Source organism: Xyrauchen texanus, chromosome 36, assembly GCF_025860055.1.
Source record: "Xyrauchen texanus isolate HMW12.3.18 chromosome 36, RBS_HiC_50CHRs, whole genome shotgun sequence".
Classification (NCBI taxonomy): domain Eukaryota; kingdom Metazoa; phylum Chordata; class Actinopteri; order Cypriniformes; family Catostomidae; genus Xyrauchen; species Xyrauchen texanus.
This window is the reverse complement of record NC_068311.1, coordinates 28,409,986-28,437,535: the sequence shown is the minus strand read 5'-3', so window position 1 is coordinate 28,437,535 and position 27,550 is coordinate 28,409,986. Positions and strand designations below refer to the sequence as shown.

At 36.5% G+C, this 27,550-nt stretch overlaps 1 protein-coding gene across 2 annotated transcripts in view; it reads right to left on the bottom strand.

Annotated features, from left to right (window-relative positions):
- Window positions 1–17,535, bottom strand: part of slc7a1b (solute carrier family 7 member 1b) — a 33,977-nt gene extending 16,442 nt beyond the window's left edge. The window contains exons 1-6 of one of the 2 annotated variants that reach the window (XM_052107047.1): window positions 17,410–17,535; window positions 4,647–5,116; window positions 4,308–4,466; window positions 3,625–3,790; window positions 1,306–1,439; window positions 341–563 (exon numbers count right to left, since the gene is read on the bottom strand). In XM_052107047.1, the coding sequence (XP_051963007.1) occupies window positions 341–563; window positions 1,306–1,439; window positions 3,625–3,790; window positions 4,308–4,466; window positions 4,647–5,016 (1,052 nt within the window). In that variant the 5' untranslated portion in view covers window positions 5,017–5,116; window positions 17,410–17,535. Of the gene's footprint in view, window positions 1–340; window positions 564–1,305; window positions 1,440–3,624; window positions 3,791–4,307; window positions 4,467–4,646; window positions 5,117–6,838; window positions 6,941–17,409 lie in introns of those variants that run through there. The other variant, XM_052107046.1, reaches the window with a different exon arrangement.
- Window positions 17,536–27,550: the final 10,015 nt, after the last annotated feature.

Sequence of the window (27,550 nt, the reverse complement as noted above, 5' to 3'; positions counted from 1 at the left end):
ATTTTGTATGAGACTTAACATTAAAGCTGCAGTGTGTATTTTTTTTATATATATATATTAACTGTAAATAAGTAAATAGTAGTTTGATTTACCCGAAAAGGTGCTTTTAACATTTAACAGCTCTGTCTGTTTAAGCCGCATGAGTTTGAGGAAGGACTATCAGTTTTCCAATTTATGGCAGACAGAGGGAGTGTTAGGGTGAACCTGTGTGTTAACTCTAATGGAGCAGAAATATTACACACACTGCAACAAATAATGCAAAGCAAACTCACACCCATGTATAAATATGAATAAAGACAGCTTTGAGGTTTGTATTCAAGAACTCTCATGTAGCTCTTACCTGGTAGACAAAGCACAAAGAGAACCAACAGCCACTGCATATGTCGCCCCTTCCCAGCCTACATATTTGAAGGCCACGGGAAGAGGGCTGTTCTTGTCCAGCAAATAGTATGGCATCATCATAGTAAGGGCGGCTGATACGCCAAAGTATGCAACGAAACAGATGAGGAGTGATGCTACAATGCCGATGGGTATCGCCTTCTGAGGATTCTTCACCTCTTCACCTTAAATACAGAAAAAGAGAAACAGGAGACACAGATTGAGCAACTGAAATTGAAAGTAAAATCATCACTATCAACTCAAAAACTGAGAGACCAGCTTCTGCCAAAACACTACACTGTCATGACTTCATTATAACTCTTAAAGTGTGACAGCAAATTATAGGGATGCATCAGTACTGAAATTCAATAGCCGATTACCATTTTTATATTATGTTCGATAACCAATAAATGGCAGATATTACTATTTTGTCAAATTTTCCTATTGCAATATCTAAAGATCCTTAAAACAAGATACATGTGCTTGATAGACAAAATGACATAAGATTAAAAAATTCAAAACACAATTTAGTGAGGTTTATGCTTAAAACAAGTGGAAAAAACAAAATTTGCCAATGTGGTCAGAAAAATCAACTTGCTTTCCCTTTGAATTAAGTTGAAATAGTTTTTTCTTGATTTAAACAAAATACATTTAAGGTGAGTAAATGAGGACAGAATGTATTTATTTTTGGGTGAACTATCCCTTTAAAACTTTGCTGTAGACCATTGCTAACCTTTTAATTTAGCACTTAAAAAATTAGAGTCCAAATTTAATCAGTGACATCCTATCTCGGCTAACAAAATATTCAATACTGATATTGAAAAAAATTAAATAAAAAAAGAAATCAATAATATCTATTGATAACCAATATAGTCACAACATATCATGCAACCCTAGCACATACCAATTTACATATTAAAATCTCACCTGTTGTGGCAATACAATCAAACCCGACGAAAGCGTAAAAACAGGTTGCGGCACCAGACAAAACTCCAGAGAATCCGAAGGGCATGAAGCCACCAACACCCAGACTCTCTCCAAACGGCACTGCCTCTGATGTACTGACAATACAAACAATAAATGAGTTGCAGCATTTCCCTTTGACAATGATTCTTCAGTATCAGTAAAAACATGAATAAAACAGTCTAGTGATTCTACTGCACTGTTGTAACTTTTAGGATTAATCTCACACAAACATGTTCGGGTCATTTTCAAGAAACAAACAGAAAACAACAATAACAAGAAAATGAACACTATTCTAAGAACATTAAGGTTTTCTGCATAATGATCTTATTTTCATGACATTTTATGATTCTTAAATTCTCCTTACTACTAAAATGTATAAAGTAAAACAGTCATTGCTAAAAAAATTACTTTGAAACCAATGACTAAGTTCAGGCATGAAACTCTGAATGGCATAAGATGATGGGTTCTTTTAACTTATTTCGGTTAATCAATCAGCTTGCTCACATGTGATATGCCAAGCCAATTGGCTCACATGGAGAAAGTTGAAAGGTCCTGTGTTGGGGTGAGCAAGAGAAAAAGTGGGTGTGTCTTAGACCTCAGAGAGACGTTTATTTTGAAATAATAATAATAAAAGAAAAGGGAGAATTAAATTGTCCATGGGAATAGGTCTCCAAAAGAAATGTGCTACCCTCCTTGGTCCACGGAGTGAGGGACGGCGGCTTCCATGGCAGAATGTACCTGCCCCTCCCTCATCACCAGAAACTCTGAACTTTGGATCTTCCTTTCGCTCACTCTCTGGGAGGGAGACACATCATAGGGTGTGGCTGTTGTAAGGATCATTTTACAATGTAACATCCAGATGAGAAGGAGATTGCAATTTGGCGTCTTTGTGTTCCAGGGTTCTGATTGGCTGTTAAAAGCAGTGGAAGTTTTGCAGTGTGTGCATGAATTTGTCTTTTTATTTTTTTTGGTGGCTTCTTTGTTTCAGCCTCATGGGCAGTTAATTCTGCATCTGGAGGTCCTAGGGAACTTTTTATGGGCATCTTAAACCTTAGTATGGGGATATGCCACAGGATTTTGGTGATAAAAAAACACTTGTGGGCCAATGAGAAGTCCATTCAAATCTGTTGGAGGATCCAGGGCCTTCCTTCCTGCCGCGTAAGGGGTTTTTGGTCATTGTCTGAGCAGCCTTATCTGATAGCTGCTTGACATCTGTTTGTGTTGGTCCACTACGATCCGATCAAAATGAAGCGACTGGGGGCCTGAGTAGCTCAGCGAATATTGACAATGACTACCATTCCTGGAGTCATGAGTTCGAATCTAGGGTGTGCTGAATGACAAATTGGCCCGGTTGCTAGGGAGGGTAGAGTCACACGGAGTAATCTCCTTGTGGTTGCGATTGGTGGACATCGCTCGCAATGGGGCATGTGGTAAGTTGTGTGTGGATCGCAGAGACGCCGCATGTGGAGGCTCATTCTACTCTCTGCGATCCACACACAACTTACCACATGTCATGCACAGCGAGCCACGCGATAAGATGCGTGGATTGACGGCCTCAGAAGCGGAGGCAACTTGTCCTCCACCACACGGATTGAGTTGAGTAACCGCGCCACTACGAGGACCTACAAAGTAGTGGGAATTGGGCATTCCAAATTGGGGAGAAAAAGTGGGTAAAATATTATAATATTTATAATAATAAAATGAAGCGACTTTTCTTCCTCATGACAAGTTGGGTGGGGCCCTCCAATAAACTGAGATTCCTGGTATGTCATCTAGTCCAATCTTCACAACACGGTGTACGTTCAAGTAGCAAGTCTTCATACTTGCTCTGCAGCAGCAGCGTAGCAGATCTAGTGCACCAAGACCAATATCTTAATGTCATACCAACATTAAACATTTTTTAAATTACAGTAATGACTAGAGGCTTTTTGCATTAAGGTAATAATAATTAGAGAGTAAAATGTCATAAGAAAATAATGTCACAATGCCAAAAATATTAATGGTCATATTATATAAGCTAAATATTTTGTATTCATTTCTTTGATTTTGTGGTAAAATACAGCCATGAAAATATATTTGACATGTTTGGTGAGATTCATCAATTTATGTCCAAACAAATAAGAATAGGCATGCAATATCCTAAGAATCGGAATACTCATTATTTCTCGTTATATTCTGAAATAATTATCCAGATTTTCCAAAGCATACTGTATTTTGTAGCTTTATTGTTTTATTGTATATATTGCAGTTGTGTCCAAATGAAATGAAACTGTTCTTTACTTCATAAAGGATGTATTGTTGAGGATCTCCTCAGGAATCAGGTTCCAGTTTTTGAGGGTTCCTTTTATCAGACCTGACACCACCACAAACATCAAGACCAGAACGTTGACACAGGTGAACACCTTATTAACCATAGCTGACTCCTTCACCCCAAACGCCAACAAACCTGTAGAAAATGCACAAGACCTAAATATCAGACCTCATTTCCAACAGCTTGACTTCAATACCACTATTTCATGACAAGTTATTATTAAAGACCTCATGAAGAGGCTTGACGAGCACAGTTTTCTGTCCTGTGTTAACATATTTCCTAATGAACCAGGAACTTGGTTTCTTATTTTTAAATATCCAGTAGGTTGTAGTTTCATCGCATTAATTCATCACTTTGATTTGATCATTCTAGAGAGCATATGTCTGGGCAAAAATCTGTGTAGTGCAAAATGAGTCATCAATACTTTTTGGTCCACTTTTGGTCCAAGAGAAAGACTGTACATTTTAAATGTGTATCTGCTGAAAGTGCATTTAATCAATGTTCAGGAATAAATTAGCATATAGATGACCTCAAAGCTAACAAACTACTAAAAGCCATAAAACCCTAATTTTGATACCATGGGGTACGCTTTTGTGGATATATACAGATTAGGACAGCATATATTTGTCAAATCTGACTCTCGTCATCTTGCCTGTGAGTATGAGGATGATGAGAACAGCAAACATGTCAGGATACTCTGCTAGCACTCCCGGGGCATTCATATTCATATGAAGTCTGCAGAAGTATCCTATGTGATTCCCAATGAGCTCATCGAAGGTCGCACTCCACGCCCGAGCCACACTCGATGTTCCTGAGAGAGTGAACATTATAATAATTATTGAACAATATGAGTCTTTTAATGGCCAAATGACAGTATGTTTGGGAAAGCAGGACCAATACAATGCCAAAATATAGATATAGATATGGTGTCCTCAAAAAGTATTGGGAAACTTTTGGATACTTAAAATGACTAAATATCAAGTATTCTCACCAATGATGTAGGAGAGGATGAGGTTCCAGCCGGTAATAAAGGCCCACAGCTCCCCAACAGTCACATAACTGTATAGATATGCGGAGCCCGTCCTGGGTACACGTGCGCCGAACTCAGCATAACACAGTCCCGCCATGACCGAGGCCAGAGCTGCAATTAGGAAGGACACAACAATAGCTGGTCCGGCATTTTCTCGAGCCACAGCTCCGGCCAGCACGTAGACACCAGCGCCCAATGTGCTGCCCACTCCAAGAGCCACCAGATCAAAAGTGTTAAGGCATCGAGCAAGCCGAGACTCTTCTGTGCTGCAGTCGACCACCTTCACCCTCAAAAGCTGCTTTCCAAACCCTTTTATGAGGCCAAGGACCATGTTGATTTCTCTAAGTGTTAAGCTATTACACACACACCCACAACAAACACACGCACACCCACACAAACACACACAGGGTCTTCACGGTAGGGTCAAAGACCTGGAAAAACAATATAAAAAGCGAGAGGGATTAATATTCTGAATTACTGTCCATTAATGTTTGTCTTGATATTAAAAAAACATTTATTTTAATGTGTCCCATTTTCGATATCATCAAGTAAGCTTAACTTCAACCTGAAATTTTTCTTATTAATATTTCTCCTAGGTAATGCAAGCAGTACGATCCTGGCAGAACCCCTTCTGGAAGAGCCCTAAGAGTGATGATATGCAAGCTTGGTACTACCACTACATGCAGAGTGAGTTCTCTTACTCATCGTTACAGTAATAGCTGTAAACTAATAGCATATTGGAGTTAAGCTGAGGCATCACTTGAACTTTACAGTACAATCTTTTTTTAACCACACTAGTGCTGTGTTAACGTCACTCATCGTATGGGTTAATGTATAAATTTACCTCAATTTATCAACCCCAAACAGGGAGATTGGAAGCTGTTTGGGTTCTTCATGAGTCATATTTCATATTTTATACATTTTTAAAATAGAACTTATATTATGCATAAAGAAAATTAATTTTCAGGACCATTGTCATTACTTAAATGCATTAACAATTTTTTATTGTTTTTAATTTCAAGTGATAATTTTCATTAGATTCTCATTGCTGTAATAGTATTTTTTACTTATTACAGTACAGGGAATACTTTACAATAAGGTTGAACTAAATTAGTAAACATGAACTAACAATGAACAAAACGTCTACAGCACTTATTAATCTTAATGTTAATTTTAAAACGAGCCAATACAAATTATAGGTTGTATATGTTCACATAAATTAATACAATAAGATTCCATTAGTTGATTCATTCAAATTGAACAATACTTTTACATCGTTAATGTTCATTTCGACATATACGTAATGCATTTTTAAAATCAAAAGTTGTATTTGTTAACATTAGTTAATGAACTATGAACAAACATGAACTAACAATCAAACAATAGTATTTTTATTAACTAATATTAACAAAGATTAATAAATGCTTTAAAAATCTATTGTTCATTGTTAGTTCATGATAGCTAATGCATTAACTAATGCTAACAAATGGAACCTCATTGTTAGCATCGTACAGTGTTACCTATAAGATTAACCAAGATTAATAAATGATGCAAAAAATAAACTGTTCATTGTTAGTACGTCACATAGGCCTAATGCATTTACTAATGTTAACAAATTAAGTCTAAACAATTTTTCTATACAAGCCTTTCGCATTGCACACATGAGTATGAAATTGTATTATATTACAGTAATGACATTTGAGGTACAAATGTTCTTAATTGTCATGAAAATAATGTCACAATAAAAAAGTAGCAAAAAATTTGTTTTACAAGTACTTTGATTTTGGAGTGAAGCAGGTTGATGTTCTTGACAGGTTTTGTGAGATTTGCCGTTATCTTTAATACATTATGGCTACAATGTAAAGACAAATTCACAACATTTCACTCGCATTGCATTAAAGAAAAAAAAAGACATCAGAAGATAATTTAGTCTGAAATATCCCTCTGAAGTTCAAGTCTCCTAGAAGAGCACAGAAAAGTCCTAAAACATCTGAAAAATATGAGTGGTTTGCATCATGTAGTGAGCAAATCCGATAAATGGTTTCCAGGGAAACTCAGTTAAATCAGATAAACAAACTTGATAAACAAGCAGACTGCTTCGAGAGTCTTCTAATCCACAAAGAGCACTTTAAACTTAAGGATTCTTTTCTTACCAACTCAAATACCAGAGCTGAGGAAATCCCTAGAATATGAACAAAGTCCAACAATTCTTGGTGATTCTTTTGCACAGAGCTTTAGTTCAGCACCTCCTCCAGGTATTAAACACAATTAGGATTTAGTAAAATCTTTGAGAGACCTTTTGCTGTTTCGACCCATAATAAATAGAGGCACGGGGAGGCGTTTGTCTGTAGCACACGTCAGATGCCTTTGTGGCTAATACTAACCCATTCAAACCTCACGGCTACAAATAGCACACTGTGAAGTCACATGTAGACCAGCAGCTGTGGTGGTCACAGACACTTCTACCACCTCTACATTAACTCTCGGTTCTAGATTTTGCCTCTCACTTCCTCCTTTCACAAATTTGAGTCTTAAAACATCATCAACATTTGATCTGAGGTCTGGTTTTGCAGTGAGCTTGTTTACATGCACACCAGAAAGCTGTTTATTGCAAGAAAGCTACCTAAGACTCGAAATTGTATACATGCGTTTACATGTATAAAAATAAATAAACTTTTCGGCTTTCTCCATAAGGCCTTCCAGAAAAGATCTTCTTCGTTCAAAAACACCTTATTTTTTGGGCAGATTTTGTTCTAAATGATATCATACCGGTTTGTTCTTCAATTTCATATGAAATATATCCAGGCCTTTACACCCCGCATACATATGGCTCGGCCAGTAAGCAGCTTTCTCCACAGCAAATGTAATTTCCCCACGTTGGTTGTGTAAATAACAAAGATGGGATCCGAGGAAGACGTCTCTATTTTATTCTCTGTTGCTGCAGTGTTCGATTCCTTAATTTTCCATCATGACCTGCAGCAGAATTGCACTTCAATAGTAGGGTTTCCCTCTTACATAAACTATATTGGATTCCACAATATACTTGACTTTTAAATGGGTGTGTGTAAATGGGTACATTTTATAGTGTATGTGGTTTTTCAATTACCTCTGTACTAACAGAAATTTTGAATTATTTCTGCTGTGTTGACTTTTTGATATGATGTATGGCTCCATGCTATAACCTTTGTTGTCCAGGAGAAACCTGGGTGGGCTAAACGGCTTTCTCTTAATCCATTAAATGTCATGAGGAAAACAGTATTTTCATTTACAGGATGTTTCAGGAATACACCATTTTCTTAAGCACATGTAAATCTGGGCAATGAATGGATTTTGGTTTGGGAAGACAGACCTTTTTTTGTCAAATGGTCCTTTGTTTTTATTAGCATGGTCAACCGATTTAAGTTTTTCCAATGGTGGCCAATAAATACATTAAATGTTTTAAAATATCAAATAAACAACAACAACAACAACAACAACAACAAAATATATATAAGACAAGCAAAATACCATCACCAACCGGTTATATAATTTTTGCTTAAACTATAATAATACTGTTGCCACAATAAGAAGCTGAGAAAAGACATTCTCTGATTTCTCCAAGTATCTTTTAAATTGTACATGACCTAATATTGAGACATTTTTATGCTACATATAAGATCAAATAAAAGTAGGTTTAGGAAAATTTAGGAACATAAGTAGGGCATGACCATGTATGCAAAGTGGATGCCAACCAACTTCAAAATTCATGAACAGGGGTCTGTTTATTACCTCAAGAATGGGTAATGGAAAAATACCTACGTATTTTGCAGCCTGATGCAACACAGATTGCGCAAGTCACACTGAAACAGTTGCCATTCACAGCCCTGAAGGAGAAAGGGCAGGAGTTATGAGAGCATCCATATTCACTTTAAATGGCCAAAGCGATGCTCACACGGAAACTCATGCTTGGGTTGAGTGGTGTAAATCAAAAAAGTGGGCTGGGTGAGGGCCTTGCCCCTTTTTCCACCAATCACAGAGCACCGGCATAAATGGGAGGAATTTAGAAACATCAGCTGGTCACATTGTGCTCACACACAGAGACACAAACACACATCACTTTGGGGAGGTTATGCTGCCCAGGTCAGTTGACATTGACTCTTAGTTGATGAGAATGTCAACATCTGATTAAACCAGTGTCATACAATAGGAAGGAATGCACTTGTAAGACTCATAATGTTACAAACAACCTGGTCTCACAGAATCACGTTACTATACCTAAATAAAAATAAACATCAGTTTCCTGGCTAAATTAACACTAGTGGTGCTGCAACAAAATTGACTTTTATGAAAGTCCCTTTCAAGGAAAGTCAATCCACTTGGCGGCCATCTTTGGAACGCTCCAGGGTATTTCCTATGGATTCAGGCAACATAAAAGTACAGCTCCTACTTGAATGGGGAAATCTCCAAATGGTAGGTCAAGATTAAAATCAAAGAACATTTTAAAATCAGCAGTTAAATACGACAACAATGGCATCATAAATTGTGCTTTTAGCTCAGATCACGAAAAAAAAAAGAAGCTATTTTTCAGGCTGGTCCAGCTAATGTGCATTCTCGAGTTGACTGACAAGAGATGTCTATATCTTAAAGGTGATTTGCTCTTTTACCTTCAAGAATGGACTTCCTACTTTACATCTGCCACATTGCACATTTCAATTTCTCAGATTCATTTTTATACAAGTGGTCCATCGTGGGCTAAACAGTCTTTGCTTTTATATTCTCTTTCATACAAGAGTAAAACAGCAGATTATCAGTTCATAAACACTAGGGTGTTTTCACATTAGCACTTTAGGTGCGCACCCGGGTTCGTTTGATGTGAAAGTTTGTATGGATGATGTAAACGCAGTTTTCTGAACCCGAGTCCTCTTGAAAGGTGGTCTGGGGTACGGTTCATGTGAATTCCAGTACGATTTGCAGCCATTTTAACGCAATTGTACCAAAACAGCAGAAGTGAACCACTTGTGATGATGTATAATTTGCATCTTTGCAGGCTTCCAATCGCAATTATTATGGTATAATGCATTCCTTGTAATGGCTTATCTCCACATTCTTATAACGCACCTGTGGGCTCGTGGCAGACAAACGCTAACATTCATCACATTATTGCACATTTAATGTATCCGTGTATCGTTTTGTGCATGAAAAGCTTTGGTGGTAAATCCAAAGAGAAGAATACTTCATTAACAATGAAGCTGAAGTCTTCTTGAGTTGTTACTCAAGCTGCGGCTTGTACTCACGTTGATGATGCAATCGTTCAGACCCAAATAATAGTATTTGAACAGAGGCCAGATGGGGGTAGGGGAAGGAGGGAGGAAGCAAATTTGGTTTGGACCAAGCAAATGAACGAAGCATGAAAGCACTCTTACTTTCTTTTCGCCATGTTCCTCACACAATGGTATCTTATGACATCAAAACACTTTTAATACAGTGTATGACTTGTAAGGCGATACATTTTAATGTTTGCATTATAATCATATACAAGGTTGTTCATACACTTCTCAGTAGCTCAACTGACGGAGTATTACACTTGTGATGCAAAGGATCAGAGTATGAGTCCTGAAGAGCACTAGTCCTAAAGAGTCAACCGATGAGCTAAAGGTGTCATAGAAGCACCACAAAATTAAGTGGTTGCTTCAAACAATTACATTTTTCATATCATCTGCTTTTTATGACACTTTAGGTTTACGTTTAAGGCTATAGTATGGAGTTAGGTTTTGTTGTTATACAATTTGATAGAGCATTAACCTTATCTATTTGAGAGAAAATTTACCTCGCCTTTATCCCCACACAGTAAACATTTCACTTCAGAACTTCCGTGATAAGTGTCCTTTCAGACCTGAGGTGAAGTGATTATGAGAAACGAATCATAGACAATGGCCCATTCACATTTAAAATGAGCAAATGACCGCTGTTATTATATCTACACCTTTACAATAGGTAGCGATGAGTGTACAGTAAGTGGTGCAACACTTCTTTCTTCAGTGGGCAGATAAAAAAAACTGCGAGCTTGTTGTTGATTTTCTTGTTGTTTGCTTAACAAGAAAGAAACATTCGAGACACTTTCACAAACTATTTCAGTACAACTGCTGGACAAGTTGACTGGTTGTGGCATGTAAACACAGTTTGAGGAGTGATTAGAAAGAATCCAGCACGAAAATAATTTAGGACCGAATATGGGAAGTCCGTGGTCTACTACTCGTACAGCAGAAACACTGGTATAGTTACATATTTTTAATTTTAGTATCGACTAGGTACTAAAGTACTGGCACATTTGACATCTGTAGCCCCCACTGGCCAAAGTAGTAAGTGTTGTTGGGTGTATGGGCAACTTTGAGCTCCATTTTCCGAGTACAATTTCCACAGGGGGTGCAAAAAGCGAGTTGTGAAGCAAGTTGTTTTCAGCAGTACAGGATTTTATAAACTCTGCCCCCAAACCTTAAACTAACCATCAGTGGAGTAAAAATCTAATGTTGGGGGAAAAATGCAACCTCCGAATTGTGCTCCTCACTGATAATGCGACTGATATAAATTACTTGCAGGTTTCAACATGAGACCCAACCCTGGGTCTTCCACGCTGCAGACACAATGCACTTCTGGTCGCTCCACTAGGGAAGGTAAACACACTTCAGCAGATGAAAAATGTCTAATTGGAGGTCAGCATAATGTTGCCAATTCTAGGGTACTGGAACTCTCAGAAACAACATGCTGACTTCCTGTGTGTATCCTGATGCTAATATTACATTTGTCTCTAGGAATCCAAAGGGAATTAACAATCAAAACCACAGACATCCTCAAAACAAGAGTCATGACGGATGATTTATCGAAGAAACACAAAATGGAAATATGGGGCTTGAGAAATGTCACCCTCTATATTCAAGCAAAATTAATACCTGCAAATCGGCCCTTTAACTACCTAAACAAAAACCTGTTAGCGTTTGTCATGTCATGACACTTGAGCACGACATGCCCTGAAAAGTAAACACACAGACTGCCACTATTTAACTCTTCAGTACTCTACTTGCTGTTTGCACAGTGCAGACAGAGTGGTACCTTCTGTTTTCATATAACCACAAATTAATTATTCAAATTCACTGGCTTTAAACAATCCTAATCTGAGATGTCGACAGCCATCAGTGTCTGAATTAATACAATGGAACAAGTATTAATATATATTTATTTTACACCCAAATCAGTAAAAGATGCTCTCTGTCCTATTAAAAACAGGTTATACATATTCAAGGGATCGTCCCTTTAAAATAAATATGCAATACGCTTAAATTATATCACAGCCATGAATCATGAATTGCTACTTGCTAGACGTGGAAGGTGGTATTACTGGAGACCTTAATATTTGTGGTCCATTTTCCTGGAAGTGCGACAGACTGCACTCAAAAACAAATACAGTTGAAGTCATAAGTTTGCATACACCTTAGCCAAATACATTTAAACTCAGTTTTCACAATTCCTAACATTTAATCGTAGAAACATTCCTTTATAAGGTTAGATAGGATCACTACTTTATTTTAAGAATGTGAAATGTCAGAATAATAGAGAGAAAGATGTACTTCAGCTTTTATTTCATTAATTTATATATAAAAAAAAAGTTTACTTACAATTTGTTAGTATTTGGTAGCATTAGCATTACCTTTAAATTGTTTAAAACTTGGGTCAAACGTTTTGTTTAGCCTTCCACAAGCTTCTCACAATAAGTTTTTTTTGGCCCATTCCTCCAGACAGAACTGGCATAACTGAGTCAGGTTTGTATGCCTCCTTGCTTTTTCAGTTCTGCCCACAAATGTTCTATAAATTGAGGTCAGGGCTTTGTGATGGCCACTCCAATACTTTGATTTTTTTGTCCTTAAGCCATTTTGCCACAACATTGGAGGTATGCATGTGGTCATTGTCCATTTGGAAGGCCCATTTGCAACCGAGCTTTAACTTTATGGCTGATGTCTTGAGATTTTGCTTCAATATATCAACATACATTTCCTTCCACGTGATACCATCTATTTTGTGAAGTGCACCAGTCCCTCCTGCAGCAAAGCACCCCCACAACATGATGTTGCCACCCCCATGCTTCACAGTTGGGATGGTGTTCTTCAGCTTGCAAGACTCACCCTTTTTCCTCCAAACATAATGATGGTCATTATGTCCAAAAAGTAAAATTGTTGTTTCATCAGAGGACATTTCTCCAAAAAGTAAGATCTTTGTCCCCATGTGCACTTGCGAACTGTAGACTGGCTTTTATATGGCAGTTTTGAAGCATTGGCTTCTTCCTTGCTGAGCATCCTTTCAAGTTATGTCTATATAGGACTCGTCTAACTGTGGATATAGATACTTGTCTACCCGTTTCCTCCAGCATCTTCACAAGGTCCTTTGCTGTTGTTCTGGGATTGATTTGCAATTTTCGCACCAAACTACGTTCATCTCTAGGAGACAGAAAGCATCTCCTTCCTGAGCAGTATGATGGCTGCGTGGTCCCATGGTGTTTATACTTGCGTACTATTGTTTTTACAAATGAACGTGGTACCTTTAGGCGTTTGGAAATGGCTCCAGACTTGTGGAGGTCGACCATTTTTTTCTCAGGTCTTGGTTGATTTCTTTTGATTTTCCCATGATGTCAAACCATTTTCTGAAATTTTCCAAGCTGCTTAAAGGCACAGTTAACTTAGTATATTTAAACTTCTGACCCACTGGAATTGTAATATAGTCAATTAAAAGTGAAACAATCTGTCTGTAAACAATTGTTGGAAAAATTACTTATGTCATGCACAAAGTAGATGTCCTAAACGACTTTCCAAAACAATAGTTTGCTAATTTGAAATCCGTGGAGTGGTTAAAAAATTAGCTTTAATGACTTCAACCTAAGTGTATGTAAACTTCTGACTTCAACTGTAGCTCTTTGGCGAACTTGATTCAATTGTCGACAGTGGTTCCACGTGTTTGAATCGAGTTTTCTAAACTTAAAAATTACTGTAACGTAATCTCAACAAAGACTTTGTGTAGAAAGAACCTAGTGGAATTGGGTAAACCCAATAATACATCTGTTTTATTTCTATTTGTACTAATACTAATTAGTGAAAGTGAATTTTAGTATGCTAAATTCATGCTGGTTGGAAGCACTACAGCTATGGTTAGCACAGCTATTGCTCAAGGAAGCGAGTCAATTTAATGTGCGACATCTACCTGTAAACACTAACAAGCATCCCCCTTTATATTCACCTGGCAAAAAAACACATACAATTACACAATGACTTTGTGATCAATTAATTTGAACAATGATCTTTCCTTATCAAATCCCTTGCAATGCATGCAGGGAAATGCCATGCCCAGTTTTACCAATTCTACATTAACACCAACAAAAAGTATTCATGTAGTCCAAATCAAATGTATTAGGTAAACTTCCATTTTTCTAATTTAAATGGATAGAACGCAATGAAATCAAGTTGTGACAAAATGTTCTAGAATTGTGTTGCTTTAGTTTAAGTAAAGTGAATGCATATACCTGCTAAAGGATACTTTTGTCAAGTTTTTTGGAGTATACCAGCAAACAGATGGCTTCAAAGCCAAAAGCTTGTTGTGCACAAAAGCTATATTCATCTTTTAAAATGTTGGCATCCTCCAATAGTACATTACTCTCAGAACATTTTAAACAAGATGTGCATATGCTGTGCTTTTACCTCTGGAAATATACAAAATGTTTTCCCAAAATCATATATATATATATATATATATATATATATATATATATATTGTTTCAGTGTGCTATAGCAAGCATTCACTTTGTGTATTTTCTGGGCTAAAGTAGGGCAGAGCCACCTGCACAGTACTGTTTTATTTGCACTGTTCTTTATGGCTGGGTTTCGGGAAATTCCCATACAATTGTAATACACAAAACTGGGATGTGACTCTATAATTCATTACATTTAAAAACTAATAGCTGTGTGATGGAAATGCAGACAAATCTAAATATGATGATAGCATATATATATATATATATATGCTATCATAAAGCATAATACTCAACAATAAATCATTAACAAACATAATATAAAACCCACAACAGATCACCAGTTTTTATATATTCTAATATGAACAGGCTTGTAGGGAAATATATGAAAAGTACAAATAACTAAAGTTTATAACTATCTTATATATGAACTAATAGCAGGTTAAGTAGTATGTTTTCTAATGTTATAAAAGGAAGATTACTAGTCTATTATGTAGGCTACAAATAATTTATTTAAGGAATATTCCAGGTTCAATAGAAGTTAAACTCAATTGACAGTTGATTGCTACAAAAATTATTATCCCTCCTTTTCTAAAAAAGCAAGAATCGAGGTTGAGGAGAGGCACTTACAATGGAAATTAATGGGGACAATTTTTGGAGGGTTTAAATGCAGAAATGTGAAGCTTATAATTTTATAAAAGCATTTATAGTAATTCTTCTGTTAAAACTTGTGTATTATTTGAGATGCAAATTAGTTTAAATCGTCATTTTTACAGTCGATTTAGGGTTTGTTGACATTACATCGTTGTAAAATTGGCGTTGGCTTTCTATTTTGCACAGAAAAGGTTAGTAAGTGATTTTACCACACTAAAATCTTTTTTAAACACATATTGTTTATATTTTGTGGTTATAATTCAAATCAATCAAATCACTTTATTGTCACAACCATATACACAAGTGCAACAGTGGTGAAAGTTTTGGGTGCAGTTCAGAGCAACATAGCTGTCATGACAGTGATGAGACACATACCAATTTGCAATAAACATCAGTTTTACACATCTAATATACACAGAATTACACACAACACAATATAGAGTATACAATAGACAATACAGAATACAATAAAAATTGTATATATAAAATATACAGTTGGTTGTATTGACATTCAGGCTGTTGGTTGATAGTCAGTTGCCAGAGTTGTTAAGAGAGAATATAATTTATGACAGTCCAGTGTAAGATTAATAAAGTGCAGTGTTGTCAAGAGTTCAAAAGTCTGATTGCTTGGGGGAAGAAGCTGTCGTGAAGTGGCGTGGGTCCAGATGCTGCGAAACCGCCTGCCTGATGGTAGCAGTGAGAGCAGCACATAGCTCGGGTGGCTGGAGTCTCTGATGATCCTCAGAGCTTTTATCACACACCGCCTGGTAAATATATGTCCTGGAGGGAGGGAAGCTCTCCTCTGATGATGTGTCTGGTAGTTCGCGCCACCCTTTGCAGGGCTTTGCTGGGTTGAGAGCGTGCTGTTGCCATACCAAGCAGTGATGCAGCCAGTCAGGATGCTCTCTACAGTGCTGGTTTTGCACCATCTGAGTATGTGGTGGTTCATTCCAAACTTCCTCAGCCGTCTCAGGAAGAGGCGCTGGTGAGTCTTCTTCACAATGGCCTCAGTGTGGACGGACCATGTGAGTTCCTCAGTAATGTGGACACAGAGGAACTTGAAGCTGCTGGCTCTCTCCACCGGTGCTCCATTGATGGTGATGGGGCTGTGTTCTCCGTCTTTTCTCCTGAAGTCCACCACAAGTCCCTTGGTCTTGCTGACGTTGAGGGAGAGGTTTTGAAACTAAATAATTTAACGATTACAGGTTGGTCCCATTCACTTCCATTGCAAGTGTCTCAGTGCAACCCCAATTTATTGTTTTTTTTAAGAAAAGGAGGGATGTCAAAATCTATTTGAATGGTAATCATTTGAGCTTAACTTGTATTGAAAAGGGAATATTCCTTTAATTTATAAAGTAATAAGAAAAAAAATATTTTAGAATTAAGAATTTTATTCGTAAGAATGCTTTGTGAATTTGCAGCCCCTGAGTAATATTTTGTCGTGTGTTACTGCCGTATAAACACGGTTAATCTTGTAGTTAGCATAAGTATTGCTGATGAATCAGCAATAGTATGCAGGTCTGGTGTTGGTTCATTTTGTTTAGCTGTTGTTATCATCCCTGTCCGTGGTATGTTTAACAATGTTTACCACAAGCAGTTCATGTCAAAAAACGTGAAACAAACTTAAACCATTGCTAACACGGGCCACTGTAAAATACATTTCCCGCACTTTGCTAAACGTCATAAAGAAGCGCGGCGTCTGGCGCCCCTCAACAAGCATCAAAGTTCGACTGAATCGTTAAAATAATGAGTTCACGACTAGCTTAGCCTCAAATCGCTGAATACGACAACCGCTCCAACCAGTTTAACGTCACAAAAAAGGGCAAACGTATTGCACATATAGTAAAACTAAAAACTAAGATGACTCGTCCAGGTGGTCTTACATTTCTTTGTTATTTTGGATATATCCGCTCGCATCCCAGTGAACATTAGAAGATAAAACGTGCAGTATATAACAATTATATATAATGACATGCACGCGTCAATCCCGAAGACACAAATTATCCTGTGCAGACTAAACTTTTGGCCATAATATAAGTGTGTATTATGAAGTCAGCGAGCGCATACTAGTGATCATATATCGTGAAAGGGAAGTGTTATGTTATCTCATCTGCATGGGCATGTGTTGCATCAGCCCATACACCGGAGCGCATTCAAACTATGTTCATGCAGGAAGAAAAGAAAAAGCTTTTTTTCTTAAAACCATCTCAAATAAAAATAAAACAGTTCTACTATCATAGATGGGCATGCATGTGGCTAATTCAAAGTAAACATACCGTTCAAATTAACGTATTTAATTCTTACCTCGTTGGTAATTTCAGGGTTCTGCTTTTTTTGTTTTTTTAAAAGCGATCACAATTATGGCACCTTCAAGTACAGCCAGGTTTTCAAGTAAAGCCGGTAAACAGCGAACACGTTTTCCTATTCTTGTTAGGAGTTTAACAATGAAGTACTATTGCTACTACAACCCATAGTTAACCCCACCCTTGAATTCTTATTGGTCGAGTGTAATGTACACCATTTCATGAGCCAACAATGCCCAAAACGACCTTATACCAGTTTAACCATTGTTGCTGCTAGACGTATGCCTGTGATTTGCATAGACTCACGTTAATAAGATTACCAATTATTTGTTTAATCAAACCCCCATCTGTTCACAGAAATAAAAATTCGCCCTGCATTTTGATAAATATATGTTGCCTTGTTGGGTTACAAAATTGTGTTTTAGTTGATTAGCTATTAACTATTAATATTGATCAGCAGGCAAGTCGAGAACAGTCTTCAACTAGATATTATCTTAATGAAAATGTGTTCATAACAAAGTTGAGAAATTTCATAACTATGTTAGAGTTGCCCCTTCAATATAATACATTTTATGGATTTTTATTCATTTCAAATATTAATAGTTTTCTGGTAATATAAACTGGAATTTTAAGTAACGTTAATAATACCAATCCAATGTTTAAACGTTAATTCTCACAGTTTGAAAAGTATAGCCACAATATGTAAAAAAAAATATATATATGTGTTAACATGAATTTATTGGGATAAAATCACTTACTAATCTTATCTGTGTAAAGTATATATATATATATATATATATATATATATATATATATATATATACATATATATATATACACACACACACGCACATACACTGGCAGCCAAAAGTTTATATAATGATAAATAATGTACAGATTTATGGAAATAAATTGGTACTTTTATTCACCAAAGTGGCATTCAACTGATCACAATGTATAATCAGCACGTTTATAACGTGAAAAATGACTATTACAATTTGAAAATTTTCAGAACTTCTTAAACTACTTCAAAGAGTTTTCATCAAAAAATCCTCCACTTGCAGCAATGAAAGCTTTGCAGGTCCTTGGCATTCTAGCTGTCAGTTTGTCCAGATACTCAGGTGACATTTCACTCCACACTTCCTGTAGCACTTGCCATAGATGTGACTGTCTTGTCGGGCACTTCTCACACACCTTACAGTCAAGCTGATCCCACAAAAGCTCAATGGGGTTAAGATCCATAACACTCATAACACTTATGAGACTAACAAGTCCCATAAGGCCTGCAACCCTGAGCCTTCTCTTTACTGTTGTACATGAAACTGGTGTTGAGCGGGTAGAATTCAATGAAGCTGTCAGCGGAGGACATGTGAGGCGTCTATTTCTCAAACTAGAGACTCTAGATGTACTTATCCTCATTTAGTTGTACATCTGGGCCTTCCACATCTCTTTCTGTCCTTGTTTGAGCCAGTTGTCCTTTATCTTTGAAGACTGTAGTGTACACCTTTGTATGAAATCTTCAGTTTTTTGGCAATTTCAAGCATTGTATAGCCTTCATTCATCAAAACAATGATTGACTGATGAGTTTCTAGAGAAAGCTGTTTCTTTTTGCCATTTTTGACCTAATATATTTACCTTAAGACATGTCAGTCTATAGCATACTGTGGCAACTCAAAAACAAACATAAAGACAGCGTTAAGCTTCATTTAACAAACCAAATAGCTTTCAGCAGTGTTTGATATATTGGCAAGTGATTTTCTAGTACCAAATTAGCAATTTAGCATGATTACTCAAGGATAAGGTGTTGGAGTGATGGCTGCTGGAAATGGGTCTGTCTTGATTTGATCACCTGGGTCTGGCCATTCATTTGAACATCATTTTGGCACATACCACCTACCTAAACATCATTGAAGACCAGGAACACCCTTTATGGCAATGGTTGGTATGGTATTCCTTGATGGCAGTGGCCTCTTTCAGCAGGATAATGCACCCTGCCACACTACATACATTGTTCAGGAATGGTTTGAGCAACATGATGAAGAGTTCAAGGTGTTGCCCTGGCCTCCAAATTCCCCAGATCTCAATCTGATTGAGCAGCTGTGGGATGTACCGGACCAATAAGTCTGATCCATGGTGGCTCCACCTTGTAACATAGAGGACTTGAAGGATCTCCTTCTAATGTTTTGGTGACAGATACCACTGGACACCTTTAGGGGGTCTTGTAGAGTCCATGCCTCAGCAGGTTGGTGCTTTTTTGGTGGCACACAGAGGACCAACAGCATATTAGGCAGGTATATATATATATATATATATATATATATATATATATATATATATATATATATTTATATAATCTATCAGTGGTTTTATCCAATCTTTCTTCTTATCCATGACAAAGTAATACCGTAAACCCTTAAGTGACCACAAAAACCTTGATTATAACAACTTTACAGCTCAAATAGTACACAACATTTAACAGAAGAATTAATTTAAGTGCTTTTATAAAACTATAAGCTTCACATTTCTTCCTGTAAATCCTCCAAAAAGTGTTCCCATTCACTTCAATTGTAACTAAATGTAACTTCGATTTCAGCTTTTTTTAAGAAAAGGAGGGATGAGTTGAAATTATATTTTGTGGTAATCAACATTCGCCACACATACTGTTGATTGAGCTTAACTTGTATTGAATTATAATTCCTATAATCAAAAATAATGGAGGTAGCATTTTAATAAATTTGTTTATGGTGTGGTTTATTTGACAATATTTTGAAAGGATAAAACTACCTGAAATATTAACCCACTTATGAGATAAAACTAAACCAGCATTCCAGTAAAAACGATCCAACATTTGGGTTGAATGAATAACCAATTTTACTGGGTTAACACAAACAGCCCAAATAAATCTAGAGTTCTGGCAGACTAGCCACAAACTTGCCGAATATTTGCCACTCTATATTTTTACATACAAATGAGCTTGTGATTTGTCGCATATGTTTGCCAGAAATGTGCAGCTCTTCACTGGTATTGGTGAATCTGCAGCAAACCTTTGGCAACAATGGACAATTTTTGGGACAGAACACACAAAGTTTGCAGCAAGTTTTTGTAAAGGGGGTTAGATTAGCACAATGTGCGTTCTGTCCCATATTTAAACAGCAGTATTAACTAGATTCTACAGAGGGTTCCATTGTGGCTTCTGGTGAACCCTAAATGCTCCCCCTCACGTGCCTTTTATATTGTTATACCCTGAGTTCACTGGCTTGACCTTTTCTCATCTGTTGAAACAAATTATGTAGTTGTAGTAGCATCCTGGCTATGCAGGCTACTAGTTTAGTAGCAACATTCCTTTTGAGAGCTCATGTTGATATGTGTGTGCTGCTATTGGCACAATTTCTACTTGCATGAATGTGATCTGTGCTCTTTATTATAGGTCGCTTTGAGCTGTAAGTGTCTTCTAAGAATATAAACCCATTTTGAAACTGATTTAATGTAAATGCAGTAGTTTCATAAGTAAAACTGCAATAGTATTACACACTAAACCACTATTCACACACTGACAGTCTTGAGTAAAAAAGGCAATTATATCTGTGAAAAAGTCATAACTGCAATTCTCTGGCTGCTCTCTTGTTCCAGCAGATTTTTTCAAAGGCGTGTTTGACAATGAAAAAAAATTCTCCCCAAAACAGGCAACTTTCCAGATCCAAAAATGTCTCTAGACTCACAAAAAGCAGAGGATTTACTTGTTGTAAGCAACTGTGGACGTTCTCAGCAGACTGTTCTGCGTAAGATTGTAGAAAGTAATTTCAAAACACAGACAAACAATCAGAACATATGGATTAAGCTACAAAACTCAAACCGCACTCAAAGCAGTGAAATCACAAATGGCAGACAATATCTTTTTGTTCTTGGTTACAATGTCTATGATATTCTACATAAAAAAGTTTCAGTCCCCTTTCATTTTCCAACATTCATTGTCCAACAAAAATCCATTAAATTCACAGTAAAATACTGGCAGTTGAGGTTGCCCGAAATTCACTGTAAAAAATATGGTGACCAAGAAATACAGTGGCTTTATGGGATGTCATATTGAAGCCTTTTATATATTATTAAATTATATAAACTTAATATACTAATCTTCTGTGGCTATAAAAGTCTGCTTTTCAGTTTAAATGCAGAAACGGTGCACATTACACAAACAAACACAAAATACCATCAGGGTAACTCATGTGACACTAAAATAATGTAATAAACATTAACTAAACTACATAGAATATAATGCAGAACATTCCAATGTACACAACTGATATTAAAATGAAGACGATCCATAACTAATCCCATGAAATATAATAAAATGTGATAGGTCGCGCAGGGACTTCTGGGAATGCCCGATTATTGGTTTTCACTGTAATATCAAGAAAAGTATTGTGAGATGATACATTTATTCAGACTTGATGCTGCCGTGTTATGACTGAGAAGCAGATCTGTAACTAAAACAAATAATTAAAATAAAATAATTTGGCCTGCATTAGATAACATTTAGTCCAAACATGAAAAACCTGTGTATGCATGAAAGAGAGATTTAGGCTATTAATTGATTTTAGGTGAGCAGATGTATTTTTGAAAAATTCTCACGTCATTTACTCACCCTCATGCAATCCCAGATGTGTATATCTTTATTTCTTCCACAGAAATTTATAAAAAAAATTAGAAAATAAAAAGAAGATTTTTAGAAAAATATCTCAGGTCTGTAGGTCTTCACAATGCAAGTGAAAGGTGGCCAACATTTTTAAGCTATAAAATGCACATAAATGCAGGACAAAAGTAACCATAAGACTCCAGTGGTTAAATCTATATCTTCAGAATTAATATGATAGGTGTGGGTGAGAAACAGATCAATATTTAAGTCCTTTTAATATAAATTCTACAGTTGTAGCATGGTTTAGCATAATGTGAAGACTTTTCAGATGGTCCCTTACCCACCGTAGGCACAATGTTCAATTAATACAATTTTATTAAAGTTTATTTTCACTTATTTTTAGTGAGGCAAGTCCCTTATTTTAAGCTCTCTCCTCTTGCCAGATCTAGCAACACTGCAGCTGGTTTATCATCCACCCTTAGCACAGAGTACTGTCATTTTTAAAAGAAGGTGATTAACCCTATAATGTATTGCGATTCAAATATGATACACAGTGTTTGATGGCTCCTGTTTCACTCTCTGTTCAAGTTGATGAGCCAAACAACCTATGGCATATAGGTTTCATGTGTTTATGGCACCATCTAGTGGTTATTTGGGAAAAAAGTGGTTTCAATGTTTATATCGATTTATTTAAAATGGTGGCGGATTACGCAAGAAGTGATTCTTATGTTGGGATAAATAACAGCTTATTTTAGGGAAGTAAAAGTGACAGTAATGATTATATTGTTACTGATATTTTAAAATGAGTATTTGCTGAATATAAGCATTTTGTGCTTGGTTAAAATTTTGAATATTATTTTATTGGAAACCCCACTTTGACATCCATCAAATATGATACAACAGGTTTTTGAGGTATATCTCTCAAACACCATTCCATTCATACCACCACAAAATAATAATAATAAAAATCACAGAGCTTTAGAAATTCTGAAATGTACAGTTTATAAGATATATTTAAAGTGTGAACTAATATTTCTGTGTATTTACATATATGCAGCTTGCTCTATCATTATAAAGATCTCATTATTTTACATTACAAGCTATTAATGATGTCATCTTACCATAAGTCCCTGAGGCCCAACAAAAGTGAAAAAAGTTTTATAATTTCCCTTTTAAAAATGCCAATATAGTGTTTAGTGCATAAAATACATACAGCATGATACAAATTGTTTATTAAAAAGGACATTTTTTTTATTTTGTATTTTATGTGCTGAATTGAACTTTGATGCATTTCAGTCCATATTTATAGACAAAGGAGAGGTGATTGTCATGGCCAAATTCTCAAACATAAGATACAGCATTTATTATTCTTTGTTGATTTTAGTTAATACAATACAATTGTTCATTGTTAGTCCATACTGGTTTATAGTTCATTAACTAAAGTTAACTGTACAGCTTTTGATTTAAAAAAGTGTTACTATGTGTTGAAATAAACATTAATGAAGATTAATAAATGCTATTAAATGCTGAGCCCCAATGAATTGCTACAGAGTGCTTCAATATTCCTACAAATAGAGGGCAGCATTATATCACAGACTCCAATGAGCAATGTAAAGTATCCCTGTAGTTTAGCACTCCCTAATATTCAGTCATTTCACTTTCCCTATATGGAAATTAGGACAAACTGCAGACAATGTGTGCCCTAAGTAAACCTTTAAGAATGGCCTGTAACACTGTAAGAACCGTCACTGAGGGTCATGCATTGACTCATTTTTGACATAACTACTGTAATTTTAATTCCAATCAAAACATTGGTTCATTTTGCAAAGAAAATAGCCAATAACTTCTAACTTTAACATATGGAGTGGAGAATTGACATACAGATTACAGAACTGGCCCTCCTAAAAGCTACTGCCTTGTATTGTATATATATTTGTAGCCTAAAGTCTATTAACAAAACTCAAGTTCAATTAAATTAGTATGGGAGACCGTGGAGTCGATACAGTAGACACAGATTTTATCATAGTGGTGTCCTGAGACAATGTAATACAAGTTATGAAACTGATTAGTTCTTAAATTGAAAAATTGCATGTATATACATACACACGAGGCAGCATATGTTTAACCAAACCCCTTTAATGCGCATTCCTCTGCACTATATTAAAGGCAGAACATTCATCACAAAACCATCAATCATTGAACTCATCAAAAGCAGATGATGTACATAATGCATCAGTAAACGGAGATTGATGGAAAAAAAGAGGAAGTACCGTGGAGGATGCTGTGGAGGAATAATAGAAGTAAAAAGAACAAGAGTCATTGTCCATGTATCTGTGCCCTTGTGGAGGAGTGTGAGGTCACAGCTCCCCTCACTCGCTCTTGATTTTCACGGCTGGTTCCTCGCAGTCACAGAGGTGATTAATGACGATGAGCAGACTTGATTAGCTAAAAAGACGGCCGAAACAAAACAGTCCCAGCGCTCGTGTTGACTCCACCCGTTTAGATTAACACATTCAATTCAAGAAGTCTAATGAAAATGCCATTGGTCTGGATGAAAGGTACAATTAAGGACAACGTCCTCCTTCAAATTCACAATGGTCCTTGTTGAAGAGGCTGATATTTATGCAAAGTGGCGCTCTCAAAGCTTCTAGCAATATGGAGAGTGGTTTTAAGCCCTTTTGGTGTTACATAAAAGTAAATGAAGTATTTGGGACTCTTGTGCTGAACTAATGGATCTGAAATATGAATTTTTACTTGTGGATGGCATTTCAGAGACTAAACATATAACTGACCATATGGTTGAATATAGGGCATTTTACAACTTAAAATGAATAACTGCAGGTACAAAATGCTCATTACCCAATGAAACAAATATAAATATTCGAAATAAATATGCATGTAATGCTTAAACGCAGTAATTCTCAGCTGCTTTTGATTTATACATAAGTGCAGACTCAACACAAGACAAAATATCCTTAAAATAAAACACACAAATTAAAGGGATAGTTCAACCAAACATGAAAATTCTCTCTTCATTTACTCCCCCTCATGCCATCCCAGATGTGTATGACTTTCTTCTGCTGAACACAAACAAAGATTTTTAGAAAAATATCTCAGGTCTGAGTAAAAAAAAGTAACCCATTGGACTCCAGTGGTTAAATCTATATCTTGATAGGTGTGGGTGAGAAACAGATCAATATTTAAGTAATTTAGTTTACTATAAATTCTACAGTTGTAGCACGGTTTAGCACAATGTGAAGAAATTTTCCAATGAATATAAAGGTTAAATTAATGAACTTGAACGATTTCGCAGCGATGCCATCAAACCACCTTAAATACGCTACAAATCGCATCCCGTATTGATTTGATACAGGCTGCATCATTTAATCCTTATGGGACGGTGGCAACCCTTGCAACCCACCAGTTGATAACCATTGCTTTAATGGAGAAAGCTATCAGGGCTGTTCAATAAGTACATCAATGAGAGAGGATGTGGTTTGCTGTCTTTGTTAGAGCACATTAGAGACTTGATCTGCTAATCTCTGTGATGAATGTGTCACTGTCATTGACAAAGCCTTTTTAAAACTCTATATGTACAATCACTGCATTAAGGCTGACAGGCTCTCAGTGCCAATTTGGTTAAGATCAATTACTATAAAAGCTGATACAACCCGACTAAAAGGAAGTTATTTGCCATAGAAGCAATACAAGTGGCCTATAGTATATCTCAGCATTCAAAAGTAAGACAAAAGGCCAATGAATTTACTAATAAGACACAAGAGTCTATCCTTAAGTCTCTATGATATTCTGGCCTCAAATACTTTCTTCAATGTAAGGCTACTGGATTTCTCAACAGTTTTTTCTCCTCAAAGCTGCAGTATTTGAGTAATTTTTCTTGTGTGATATAGAGTGCATGTCTTTGAAAATCGGACAAAAGACAAAGGTACAAGACTGTGTACTGTCTTTAATGCAGGCACAAACTACAATCCTTGAAGCACCGCAAATGATATAGTTAAATAAAAAATTGTCACGATCCCTTGTTGTCTGCCCCGTGTTTTCTGTTTCACTCAGCACGTCACACTTCATGTCACGTTCCTTGTGGTCCGGCCCGTGTTTTCACCAGTCCTTGTCTAAGAAAACTACACTTCCCATCTTTCCTTGCCCTCACCACCTGCCAGCACTCACTCATTGTTTTCACCTGCTTATCGTTTAGTTCCATCACCTCGTGTATTTAAACCCTGTTTGTTTTCCTTTCCCTTGTCGATCGTTTAATGTTCACGTTTCATGTCGTTGCTTCCCTGGCCTTTGTCTGCTGTGTTATTCGTGTTTGTTGCCCTTCGTGGATGTTTCCTAACCCATGTTCACCTGTGTATTAGTTTAGTTTCTCCCATCGTGGACTTTTCTTTGTTCCAGAGTCTGTTTATTTTTGTGCTTAACAATAAAAACGCGTTTGGATCCGCACCTCTCATCTGTCTTGTCCTGCTTCCACACCAGTCGTAACAAAAATGGTGGGAATATCTAGAACTATTGATTTTAGGTTGTTCATTATAAATGTAGAAACAAAATATTATAAGTTTATTACAAAATATTCAGATATGTACAAATATATAAGTAGTTTAAGGGTGAAGGAATACCGACTCGATTGCATCATTCGCAGTGTGTCATTGGGGTGGCTGGTCGCTCCTAGGCTTGGTTTGTGGGCTTCGTTGGCCATGGTTCTCTGATTAGTGGATCTTTCTCTACTGAATGTAGATGTTTACCAGAAATTCCACTATCAAACACAATTTTTAAACAACGAAGTTGAAATAATGCAGACTGATTGCTTCAACAGAAGCATACCATCGATTAACAACCTCTGAGCTCATGGTAGGTCTGTCTTTAAATGTTGATATTATCGTTGGAAATCAATTTGTCTATGGAAAAAAATTATGGGATTTGTTTTCAGAACCAGACTGCTGCACTCTATTGGGAGGTTGACCTACACCCAGTGGCCAAAGTTGGAACTATATAGTCATGTACATGCATAACTTTGCTACAACTACGTGATGTAACAGGCACAGTGCGTCCGATATTCAGAAACTTTTGAGTAATAAATAGATGACAATACTCCTATCCCTAATCCTAAACCTAACTCTAACAGTACTGAGACCAAATCTTTGTTATTTTTTCCTTTTTCTGGAAAACAAGCAACTTTGTTATTTTTTACTTTTTGCAAATGAAGTATCTCGCTCGCCTGGATCAAAAGGGATGTGACATCAAAGGCACAGCGCAGGCGATTTTTGGGGCATGAACTTTCATGTTGCTTGTTTTCCAGAATTCAACACATTGGGTCCAACTTTAGGTGGAAAAACATTTGGAGTTAACACGTCAATTTCCTTTGTGATCGTGTTGGATGAATTTCACCCCAAAATTTAATATTTATGTACTAGTAGTTAAATATTACAACACTTTATAAATGGTTGTGCTATACCACTAATAAGTGTAAAGAACCAGAAAAATCTTTTGGTAG